The 13,264-nt window shown below is 31.4% G+C and overlaps 1 protein-coding gene across 15 annotated transcripts in view; it reads right to left on the reverse strand.

Moving 5' to 3' along the window:
• The window catches only part of LOC126735097 (obscurin-like), a 168,588-nt gene that overhangs the window by 844 nt on the left and 154,480 nt on the right, over window positions 1-13,264 (reverse strand). For all 15 annotated transcript variants that reach the window (XM_050439044.1, XM_050439027.1, XM_050438999.1 and 12 more), the window contains 5 exons: window positions 11,504-11,785; window positions 7,127-7,311; window positions 6,895-7,074; window positions 6,559-6,842; window positions 490-670 (listed from right to left, as the gene is read on the reverse strand). In XM_050439044.1, the coding sequence (XP_050295001.1) occupies window positions 490-670; window positions 6,559-6,842; window positions 6,895-7,074; window positions 7,127-7,311; window positions 11,504-11,785 (1,112 nt within the window). The remainder of the gene's footprint in view (window positions 1-489; window positions 671-6,558; window positions 6,843-6,894; window positions 7,075-7,126; window positions 7,312-11,503; window positions 11,786-13,264) is intronic.

Below are 13,264 nucleotides of genomic sequence, written 5' to 3' on the forward strand. Positions count from 1 at the left end.
CACGTTCAATTTCGACTGAAAAATACGTAGATATTTTTTTTTGTTTGGAGTCCCCAAGCTTTAAACGATGTCAATTTTCAGGACTAAAAGGCTAACAGAAGATTAAAAAGATGTGTATACTTTTTCAAGAAGATCGAGGGTAAACTACAAATTAACAAAAGTGCGTGAAACAAAAATTCAAAATGCTCCACAGGTTTTCCATGTAATCTTCGGCCCTCTCACTAATAGAATTAACTATTCTTGTTAATTTCATTTAAACTTTTGAGAAATAAGTTGGTATTTTGTATCGAGATCATGATTTAATTGACTGAGAAGAATTTTTAACATCAAAAGGTGAATCCGTTAATAAAACCCTTAAGTATTTGCTGAAAAATTGGAAAAAAACATAAGAAGAGTGCAAAAATTAGAGGCAAGACGATCACTTGTAATTGTGAATTTTATCAGGATCAATGTAACATTAACACACTTAATATAGAATCTTATACTTACCAACATAATCGCGGTGGCCTAATACTGGCACTTTAGATCCCAATTTGGTAACCCGATGGGCCGAACCCAAATCCACCAATTTCACTTGTATAGAACGCACTCCGGCCATAACAACGTTGTCGGGCTGGAGATCCAGGTGACAAAGTCCTCTCCAATGCAGGTATTGAAGACCATCCAGAATCTTAGAACAAAAATATCCAATGTCTTGTTTATATTATTAATGACGTTTATATTTATTAATGCTTCTTGCTAACTCACTTAGCAATAAACATATTTAGATTTTTGCGTCACAAAAAACAAAAATTTATAATTTGGAAACTGACAGAGAACCTTTAATACAATGAATGGAATTTTTGGAAGACGTAAGAAGAAATTATGAAATGGAATAGGTTTTAAAGGAATACAAAACCTTTAAAACCTATGCAAGAACCAACAGTCAACTTGCAAAATATGAAAACCATAAGAAATTTCTGCTTCAATGTAAAAAACATGGGGTAATACTTACCCATATATATTAAGATCAATAAATTATTTACAAAATTTATTAACTGAAGATACTGCATTTAAAGGTTGTAATTTTCAATATAGATTAGTTAATTTAGAAATTTATGCACATTGGAAAAATAATAATCTGGAAAATATCATTAAAAAATGTTTATAACTTTGCCACAAGAACTAACAAATTTGATTTTACCATTATAAAAAAAATGCATTGTACCGGTTGTTACGTTAATATACCAAACGTATCATTTAAAATTAAAAAATTAGTGTCACTTCCTGTTAAACCGAAAGTGATGAAAAATAACAGAATATGTCAAAAGTACTCTTATAACTATTCTATCGATGTACCAATTTTCATTTGTTGATCTTCAAAAGTAAAATAGTTATTAAGTGTTCCCTTTTTACTGTGCCACCCGGTATGTATATGTACAGGGTGTTACAAAATTCGGTGCAAATATTTTGAGAGCGTATTGTAGGAGTTAAAATAAGACTTTTTTTTACTATAAACATGTGTTACTATAACCCGCACAAATTACTTGAAGAAAATCGATTATTATAAAAGTATTATTTTAACTCCAACAATACACTCTTAAAATATTTGCACGGAATTTTGTAACACCCTGTACATATACATACCGGGTGGCACAGTAAAAAGGGAACACTTAATAACTGTTTTACTTTTTAAGATCAACAAATGAAAATCGATAGAATAGTTATAAGAGTACTTTTGACATATTCTGTTATTTTTCATCACTTTCGGTTTAACAGGAAGTGACACTAATTTTTTAATTTTAAATGGGACGTTTGGTATATTAATACGTATTTTGATAGAAAATAATATTCTGAGAACAATGATATTACATTTGCCACTTTTTGTTTTATGTTTGTTTTACTCATAAAAAAAAATATTTTTAAAAATTTTTAATTTTTAATCAAGCAATCACAGAAAAATCATATTCATTGTGTTTTATTACTTAAATCTTTTACACGCCTATTTAAAATTTCCAAACAGTATTTTTGGCATTTACTTTATTATTGAAGAACTCGTCAAAACAATCCTTCTATGCGATTTCTATTAATGAAATGCGTTTATTTAAATGACTTAATTTTTTTCTTCTTATGAGCCTATTTATCAACAGATCTAAAAAAAATGATATCAGATTATTGGGTAAAAAAACTTATTTCAAAACTGGTTGTTCCCAATAACGAGCTATTTAAAAAAATAAAGTAAATGTCAAAATTACTTGGTTGGATATTTTAAATAGACGTGTAAAAGATTTAAGTCATAAAATGCAATGAAAACTATTTTTCCGATTAAAAACTTTCAACGCATTCATGGCACCCTATTTTAAAATTTAATAATTGATTTTTTCTAAGTATAAAATAAAAAGTAGAAAATGTAGTATTATTGTTTTCAGAACATTATATTCTATCGAAATGCTTAATAATATACCAAGTGTCTCATTTAAAATAAGAAAGTTGCTATCATTTCGATTAAACAGGCAGTGATCGAAAACAACTAAATATGTGAAAAGATGCTCTTAACAATTCCATCAATATACCAAATTTCATTAACTAATGAAATTTATTTCAGATCAACTTATCTTGAAAAGTAACAAAGTTATTAAGTATTTCCTTTTTCCTGTGTCACCCGGTATATACATTAAAGATTATTAATATATTTGCACTACTTAAACGGATATAACACACTTATTAAACAATTTTTAAAAATTAAACAAGTCAACTTCACAAAAAAATATATATATATATATATCTGTACCACAGAGCCAGACTATGTTAAGTGCAAATTAACAAAAATCAACCTTAATATGTTAAATCACATAACATTATGCCCCGCATCTTTTGATATTTTTAGATTTAACATATCTTAAAAATTACTCTAAATAGCCGATTTAAAAAAATGTTAAGTCCTCATAGCGCACAAACCCAAACAATGTTAAGTCGCATTAACCTTATTTGGCTTGGGATTTCGTATTTAGTCTAATGTATTAAGTCCGTAAATAATCATTTTTTTCGGGAGTGCTAAAAATTATTGTTCGATTAATATTGTTTTTAAGGGTGTATTTTTTGAGGAAGGTAGTAATGTCATCGACACCGTCAACTTCAACGACCCCATGGTCTTCTAGGACCGCTAAAATATTAGGTAAGGTGATACCTGATGAAGTACCTGGAAAGGATGAAAATCACCAAGGTCCAAACAGAATAAGATCAGGTACGTAAAAAATACTTGTTACTATAGAAGGCACCTATTATTTTAACAAACTAAATAACGTATTGTCCTAATTAATAGTTTTTTTTTTGCATTAATTAAGTCATAGAATTGACTTAGAGGACTCCTACCATTAAATAGCATAATAATTATTAGGACTTAACATATTTGTGTTAAATTTAAAAAAAAAGTGATAGGTGTTTTAGAAAAGAAATATTATTTTTCCAGAATTTGTCGAAGGTAAAAAAGATGATCCTCCTAGTGGGTGTAAACCTGAATATCCAGAGAACCTTCAAATGAATTTAGAGATAGGATTTAATAAAATGGAAACACCTGGTAAGTTTGTAAAGCACTTAAATTTTATAAACTATCTAGCTTAAATAATTTTGACTAATATTTCATAACATTTTATCCAATCAATCCAATAATTTCATCCTATTTATAATAAATTTATGTTTTTATTTTTCAGAAAACACCAGTCGTGAAAACGGGGATTCCCAAATAGGATGTGTACTTCCATCGCAATCAGCACTTAGTTTAAGCGCAGATTCGAATAATTCAGGGAGATTAAAAAAACATGTAACGACAGAAGATGAGGAGCATCAATCGCATAGAACTCCAGACCGAGAATTATTAGATTTTGACAGTGATAACGATGTAGCGGATCCTAATTATTTATCACCAGAATTAGAAGATGAATCTGATGATGAAGCTGAGCAAGATGAAGACGAAGGTGCATCTAATGCTGAACTAGATCAATGCGAAGTACAAGCTAAAGTACTAACCCGAAAAAGAAGACGAGATCCAAAAATTTGGAAAAAAATTTAACAAAAAGGAAACGGTATTCAGGATTAGAATACAAAACGGACAGTGGCAATCGTATTATGAAATCGAAATCTCTTAAGGAACCGTGTGGTGATACTTGCAAACTCTTATGTAGAAATAAAATTTTTCAGGAGCGTCGCCAAATTATTCATAAGAATTTCTGGAGCCCATCAAAAACAATAAATGTAAGAAGGCAATACATAGCATCCAACGTTTCTCAAATACCAATAAAAAGACGTAGGGAGGGAACTGGTCAAAGACGGGCAAAAAGAAATTTTACTAATAACTATAGTTTTGAAACAGCCGGAGTAAAAGAAAAGGTTTGCAAAAAGTTTTTTTTAAATACACTGAGCACCTCTCAGCAAACACTGGATACTGCAATTAAAAAGAAAAAGGATGGAGGCATTGTAACACCTGATAAAAGAGGAAAACACGTACCTGTCAACAAAATCTCAGAGCAGGTTCGAAACGCTGTTCGAGCCCATATTTCGAAATTTCCAGCTTACGAGTCACACTATTCCCGGGAAAAAACAAAAAAGAAATATCTCGGCACTCATTTGAATATAAGTAGGATGTATAATCTTTATTTAGAAGAATCTCAAGAGAATGGTCTTGGAGCAGAAAACATTGCAAAGGAGTGGTTATATTCAGAGATATTTAACTATGAATATAACTACTCCTTTAAGAGTCCTGACAACAACACCTGTGACCTATGCGATGAGCTTCAGCTTAATATCCGTGAAGCGGAATCTCTTGAATTACGGCAAAGCGCGCAAACTGACTATGACAAGCATATTGCAGATACCAACTATAGATCTAAGCTTAAATCTGAAGATAAAAAAAAGTCAAGGGATAATTTACGAGAAACAAAAGTTATAATGATTGATCTCCAGAAATGTCTACCAACACCAGATCTACATAACTCCCAAAGCTTCTATTCTCTTAAGCTGTGGACATATAACTTAACAATACAAGATGTGACAGATGAAAAAAGTTTTTGCATGATGTGGGATGAGAGCGTAGCTGGTCGCGGAGGAAATGAAGTAGCCGTATGCTTAATAAAATGGGTAGAGACACATGTTTCAGATGAGATAAAAGAGATAACAATTTGGTCCGATAACTGTCCCAGCCAAAACAGAAACATTTTAATGGTTATGTCATATTTTTACATCCTTCAGATTAAACCAAACATAAATACCATTAATCATAAGTTTCTAGCGAGAGGATACACTCATTTGGAGGCTGATGTTGTTCATTCTGTGATCGAGCGTGAAAGAAAAAAACTTCTGCAATTTCAGATTATGACTCCTTGGGATTGGCAGCAGGTAATTCGGCTGTGTGGAACAAAGCAGCCCTTTATTGTTGTCAACATGGAAACCTCTGACTTTAAGGAGTTTAAGCAACTTTTTAATAGCTCGACGGCACCATATATTCAGCAGAAAAATAATAACTTGGGAAAAGACTTTTTAATATCGCATGCGGTTCATATGCAAGCTAGAAAAGATAACCCTGAGATTTTATACTATAAAGCAGACTTTGGAAAAGAGTTTATGGAAGTTGACTTTAACAGAAGGACCAGACGAACAAATTGCATACCCATATTGATTGCCCCCATTAGGGCAGGGCCTAAACCACTTTCAGCCAAAAAGTACAACCATTTGCAAAAACTTTTAAAATGGGTGCCAAAAAGATTCCATGATTAATATAAGAATTTAGAATATGGCAAAAATGAAGAAAGTGAATAAAAATCTAAATATTTCTAATACTATAAAATTTTTGTATGTAACCCAACTTTTCTTAATTACAATTATTTGAATATTTAAATAAATATTTGTAGTTTTTTTTTTGAATGAATTATGCATTAACGATAAGTGGACTTAACACGTTCTAAAAATATATTAAGTCCCTTCTTTGGGACTTAAAAAATATAAACTAAATCCAAAAAAAATTAAAATTATCCGAAAAAGACTATGTTAAGTCACAAAAATCAAAAACAATAGGTAAATGCTAAAATCGCTTTTCTACTCTTTATTCTTATCCTTAAAGTAAATTTAAATATTCAATAAAAAATTATATTTTAAAAACTGGGTTTTCGTAATTTAAAATTTTGTAAAATATTTGGAATAAAATTACTCTACTGAAAAATTAACATTTTGGACTTAACATAGTCTGGCTCTGGGGTACAGATATTGATATATGATCCTTTTTTTTAATTTTTTATTGATATAACCGCTTATGTAGTGCAAATGTGTCAATGATGTATCTTGTTGTCTATCTTTAATTTTATTTTATTACAGTTCAGGAAAAAGAAACACTAATTATTTTATAATGTAAATAAGCACCAATTATATCCATTATAACGCCCTGAGGATGACGTGATGAATAATATAGGTCAAAACGTCGGCAGTATTAAAATCTAAAACCTGAGTTTTATTTGACCCCACATCCAACATACTTAGCAGAAAGCATAAATGATTTTTGGGTCACAAAAAAACAACAATGACTTTACTTACTTGTCCAACGATGGTGGCTACAGTTTGTTCGGTGTACTCATGTTTGCTGGCCAGATAAGTCAACACGTCAGCGCCCTGTAGTTTTTCTAAAATAAATACCGCTTTGTCTCCCGAATGGTAGGCGGCCAGCAAACTGGCTATCCTCTCGTGTCTCAGCGATCTCAATGCAGCAAATTCACCCTCGACGTCATCTTTGCGTTTTTGGTTGCCCATATCCAGAACTTTGGCCACTACCACCGAATCGTCTCGTTTATCTACTGCCTTTAACACACACCCAAATTGACCTACAATAAGAAGAGTGAGAACGATTTTTTCTCTTAATTAACGGAATTTTACCTCTGGCAATTTCGGAAATAAAGTTATAATGGTCTTGGATGCTAGAGTGTTCCCACTGAATCGGTTCGTTTTCGATGCTGTAGTTGTTTTTAAACGGTTTGTCTTCTTCTATTTCCCTTCCGCTGTCCGTTATTGACTGAAGGTGAGCCATCGCTTTGCTTAATTGGATTTTAGGGGAACCTACACAGGAGAACCATTTACATGGGGAAATATTTTAGCAAGACTTTAGTACCGTCAACTTTAGTGAGTACGGGAGCGGTTGGTACCCCGGAATCACTCCAACCAATCGCGTTTCTCGCTGCCAACCTAAAAATGTATGTTCTGCTCGGCTCCAGTCCAGTAACCAAATAAAACTCGTGGTCGATATTGTCGGCTTTTTTCGTCCATTCCATATCGTCTGCTAATTTGTATTCCAATCTGCATTAAATCCATAATTAAGAAAACTCCTACTATTTGATTATCGAATGAATACTCAATATTGGTCGGTCAATTTTGGACATCAAATGAATTACGGGTATAAGATATCTATTTGTTTTCTTATTTTCAAACAGCTAATAAGGCTGTTTGACACGACTAAATTTTTATAAGAATGCTCGGGAAGAAAGCTAAATACATTCATATTTTTTGACAAATCGTCTAAAACTTTTAGTTCATTGGGCTGGAATTCAAGCAGTTTTAAAAATGTTTAAAACAACTCGTCATACCAAGGATATTTTATCAAAACCCTATGGAAACTATTTGTTTAATATGTTGTAAATTTTTAGACAGTTGAAATTTTGAAAAATCTTGTCGGATTTGCATGCTCTAAAGCGTTTTTCCTTATTTTTCTCTCTGAAACATACATGAAGCAATTAATATATACTCGTATGTTGGACATTAATCCTAGATTCAAGATTAAGTACGTGCAGTAGTACTTACAGTCCTGCACATACTTGTAAGTAGGTTTTGTAAAACAGCTAACCGTTAACAGCCTTATAAATATCGACCGCCGGTCATTTCCTGCACTAATTATTTAATGAATTAAATTTTAATCAACTTAAACTTCATATAAAGTGTGAATGCCTCTTACAGAAGGAATGATGAAATGGTAGCGCTTTCAGTAATAGCATGAAGAGCTCTTGGAGTATCCTAGAAACCAATAAGGACCACATTTTAGCCCCTGTAAATCAAAATATTCAGTTGTCCATAAGAGACAAATGATTTTATTTTTGCCAGGCACTCCAGTAAGAAAAATATAAATATGATGATTTTTAATGCTTGGATTTCAATAATTATTTCAGGAAACTATAATAGAAATGATGGTATACTAATTTTTGCAAGGTAGATATTAAATGCAGACGAAAGTCTCATAAAATTGAATTTATCACACTTAACAATAAGCAGGATTTATTAAAATTATCATTATCAAAAAATTTTTAAATTTTTACAAGTGATATAAATATAAACACAAGGAATAATGATGTGCGACAGTAAACGAATACCTATTATTACCAAAATGGTTTCATTTCTTATATTAACTGATCAACAAGAGTCACTACGGACACATCATCCTGTATTGATCACTTGCTTATTAAAAGAAAACTAAAACTAAATAAAGTAAGTTTTAAATCATTCATTTTAGACTCAGACATAATAGACCATTACCCGTTAATACTAAATATTAACTTAAATCAAGGGTCGGACATACCAGTAGACAAAACCAAACACCAACATATTATGAAATTATTATCATATTATGACAAAATCGCCTCACAGGCCTGGACTCAAGTTTATGACACTGAAGACTCTGAACTAGCAACCGAGTATTTTATGAACATACTTAAGAAATGTTTACAACAAACCACAACAAAAAAATTAATAGGGAGGCCAAATTTAAGAAAAAGGAAATACTGGATTGCTGAGGATTTAATAGTATCTATTAAACGTAGAGATACATTAAAGAGAAAACTTAGAAATAATATTAGTGACGAGCTCCAAACCGAATATGTTTCATATATGATAAACAAACTAATAAAAAAACAAAAATATAATTTTTATAAAACTCAAATTGAGGAAAAGATGGGGTAACCTGAACAAAATCTATAACATTATAAATGCCGCTACCAATACAAAAAGTAAAAACAAACCCAAACAGCTGCAATTTCTCGATGTAAACAATGAAAACTTCTATGATAACAATGACATGGCTGATTTCTGCAACAATTAGTTTTTAAATGTGGGTTTACAAATGGAGAAAACAATAAAAATCCCGCAAAATAATATTAATTTTTTAGAAAGTATAGAAAATATACAATCATCAATATACTTGAATTCTGTTACAGAAAATGAATTTATTACATACCTCTCTTTATTAAAAAACAGTAAATGGTAAAGATGGCATTCCTGTAAAACTAATTACATGCGTGCATTTAGAGGTAGTTGAGCCTCTTACCTGCATTGCTAATAAAATTTTTAACACAAGTGTTCCCATATACAAAAATAAAATTACCGCTCTAAAAGCCTAATAACTAATTTTAGAAAGATTTTTTTTAAAAGTCTAAAAAGTAGACTAATCTTTGTTTCTTTGAGGGTAACAATGTGTTTTTAGAAAATCAATTTGGCTTTACTGAAGGGTTAAATACTATGGATGCCATGTACTCCTTAACCTCAGATATTACGAACAAACTGAAACGAAAAAGTCTAAACAGTGTAATTAAAACAGTCTTGACGGATCTCGCTAAAGGCTTTTGATAGTGTTTCCCAAGGTTTTCTATGTTTTATCAAAGTATAAATATACAAATAGAACAAAATATATCCATATTTTTTATCACTTACATAAATTCATTACTGAGGCTTAGGATATAGATGGTAAAATTATATCTTACGCCGACGATACAATCCGTGTTTTCACGGGAAATGCATGGAAAAATACAGAGCAAAAATGCATAGAAAAAGTTCTCAAGGGATTTAATATTTTCAGAAACTGGTTGAACTCGAAAATGAAGTAAATGAGATTAATGATGCAATTGTAGGAGTATCCAAGACTAAATAGTTTGGAGTGATTATAGATCAACATATCTAACAAATAAAATTGGTTTTTTGATTTCAAAATTTTATTTACTGAGAGAATTTCTCTGCAGAAAACTACTAACATTAGTTTATACATCTCTAGTGGAGTCGTTACTTAGGTACGGATTACCTTTATGGGGAGGCACTTATACAGGACCAAACCAACCTAAGACCTTTAAAAACCATCCAAAACTCCATTGTGAAAAGTATGTTAAAGAAAGATTTATATAATGCCGACATTTGTAAATGTATATGTTTGTATATAGTGTTTGTTCACACTTTCATAAGAATAATAAATTAAAAAAGGTGGTAAACCATTATCATGTGACACGAACAAATATAAACAGAATCCTAGTTATACCTAACTCCAAGAAAACTACGTACTTAAAATTTGTAGATTTTTTGCCACCTAAATTCTATAATGAATTTTCCAATTACATTAAATCTATAAACAAAGTACACATATTTAAGAAAAAAAGCAAAGCTTACTTAAACGATAATATTAATAGGTTTATGGATTTAATGACATGCTTGATACATAGTGAGTTTTAGTTTTTTTTATAAATTTGAATGTAATTAATTAATTCGGCAAAATTCTGATGGTGCAAAAAAAGTCTTTTAAAAAAAGACATTTAGGTATCATTACAATAGCTTTTAAGTGAAAGTTATCAGTCTTGAAAAATCTATATTCAAAGACATTTATTATTTCCAATAAATTCATTATTAAAAAAAGAGAGCCCTTGGAGAATTCTAGAAATCAATAATTACAACATTTTAGCCACTAGAAATCAAGTTTTTCAATTGCCGATAAGAGGCGAATTATTTTATTTCTTCCTGGCACTCCAGTGAGAAAAATAATCATTTCTTCATTTTTAGTATGGATTTTAGTAACTTTTTTAATAAGTGCTAAAAGTAGAGCTGATGAAAAGCTAACTGAAATTGCCATGAAATGGCGCAGACGTGCACACAATGGATAAAATGTAATAAAAAATAAATTGTACTTACTAATTTAAATGTTTTTCTTTCTTTTTAATTAAATTCTCAGTGTGCAAAATTGGGACAACCTTACAAGTATTATAAGACAAATAATGGATTTCAAATAGAAAAACAAAAATGTGTCTTTTGACTCTCCATTGAATATTCATTGGATATCATTTGAAGAATATTTGGTTTTCCATAGGTTAGCTGGTTTGTCCTAAAGAGGACATCCATTGAATATCCAATGGCTTAAAGGGTGCTATTTCCAGTTCCCAGCATTTGAAGATATTCAATATCTTACAGGTGGTTACATAATTCAACATTATAGCAATTAATTCAACTACCTGCTGTAAGATATTAACAATTACTCTTATAAGGGCTGAAAGGTACAACAAAAGTGCTTTTAAGGGTTCATATGAAATAAATTTTATCAATGCCTGCAAGTTGTTAAAAATGACATAGAATAAGACATAAGAAGTGAGTTTGACGAAGTACAGTAATAGAATATTAACCATTGGGGAAGTTCCTAGGATCGTTTTCACTACTTTTGATATTATAGCTCTATTAGAACTGTTTTACTGACCTATAACATATAACCGGAGAGTTTCCATCATGCTTCGGCTGTTTCCATTGCAGCAAAACTTCAGTATCAGATACGTTAGCAACTTCGGGACTATCGGGTTCATCTGGCACCAATCCCAGTAGGATTCTGGTCCTTGCAATGGTTTGTCCGATTTTATTCCTGGCGACGATTTTGTACAATCCCTGATCGAATGCCAAGGCCGGCGTGAGTCGATAGTGCGATCTGCCTTCTGCGTCCGTAAAGATCTTTATGCGATGTGATTCGGCTACGATGGAATCGTTTCTGCAACAAGTAAGTAAATTACTATTTGTATTAATGTTGCTTATATAGGAGCGCTAGCGAATATACAGGCACAGTCTAACACAGTCAATCACCCTTTTCGACTAACCATCCGCACCTGCCGACGCCGCCCCTCTCGCCTATCGGAGTTTATCGATCCCCCGCATGCGGGGAATTTATACCGGTTCGTCGACGAAATGCGGTTATAGGGTTGACTCGGTTCAGTTTATTTTCGACGTTTACCGAGTGTGCCAATATTTTTTGTTTTTGTGAATTTAATATTCTGTCATTTAGTGCTAGTTTTAGGGACTTTTACTTTAATATAATTTATATTAATAGTAGTTGTTTGGTAATGGCTTCTCACGGACAATACTGCTGTGTTGAATCTTGCAAAAAACATTCGAACGACCCAAGTGTTTATTTTTTTTGTATTCCCAATCATGACATAAACGCCCAGGTTTCTACATACCTACATAGTAAGTAAAGTGAATTTTGGGAAAATCACCAAACAAGTAAAGGATTAAATAAAGGGTGTCTAAATTAAGCGTCTGAGCCAAATGATTCCTCTTAAGTAACCAGGTCAATCAAAAAAATAAAGATAATCGGTACAACCCTACGTTTTTATTATTGAGAATAATAATGCTGGATTGAATAAAATATGAAATAAAATAAGAGTTCAATTTACACAAACCCCCATAAGGTATTTATACAGCAAAATAAAATAAGAAGTTGACCAAAATGCAACTAATATTTTATTTTTATTTGAAAACGAAAGTACGCACGGCGTTTTGGTCAGAAAACCCATTGAAAGACAAAGAGATAAAATTTACCTGGTATGTAATTGGTCAATTTCTTGAAATATACCTGGCATGTGATTGGTAATTCCTTATTTCTTATTTTATTTTGCTGTTTAAATGCATAAATGTCAAATAAGGCCTTATTTTATTCTATTTGTCTGTATAAATTCAGCTTAACTAGTCGGCAATTAAGGTATACATTTAGGTTTACACCCTTTATATTAGGTACACCTTTATTAAGATTAAAGGGTTTTTAGGGGATTCTAGTTTTCTTAACAACATTCCTAAGGTTTTGACTCAAATTTAAGCGTTTTATTAGTATTATAAAAAGAAATAAAAGCAAAGAAAAAATGGCGACTGGATGCATACATAAATATATTACCTATTACCTAGTTGTTGTTTATTTAATGTGTCATAATTAATAAGCGTCAAAACTCATCAAAATATTTTAAAATAAAAAAACCTTGATTTTACCCAATAATATTATTAAACTTAATACTTTCCTGATTGCCCCCCGTAAACGCATTTCTAATGTGAACTTTGTGGACGGACTTGTATCCTGTCATGCGAGGGGTGCCGGCGTAGTTTACAAGTGATTTACGACCGCTTATAAAAAAAGGCGGCATTTTGAGGCGATCAAAGAAGTGATTCTACTTGTTGAACAGTTGAAATGTATATACTTTGA

Source organism: Anthonomus grandis, chromosome 1, assembly GCF_022605725.1.
Source record: "Anthonomus grandis grandis chromosome 1, icAntGran1.3, whole genome shotgun sequence".
NCBI lineage: Eukaryota > Metazoa > Arthropoda > Insecta > Coleoptera > Curculionidae > Anthonomus > Anthonomus grandis.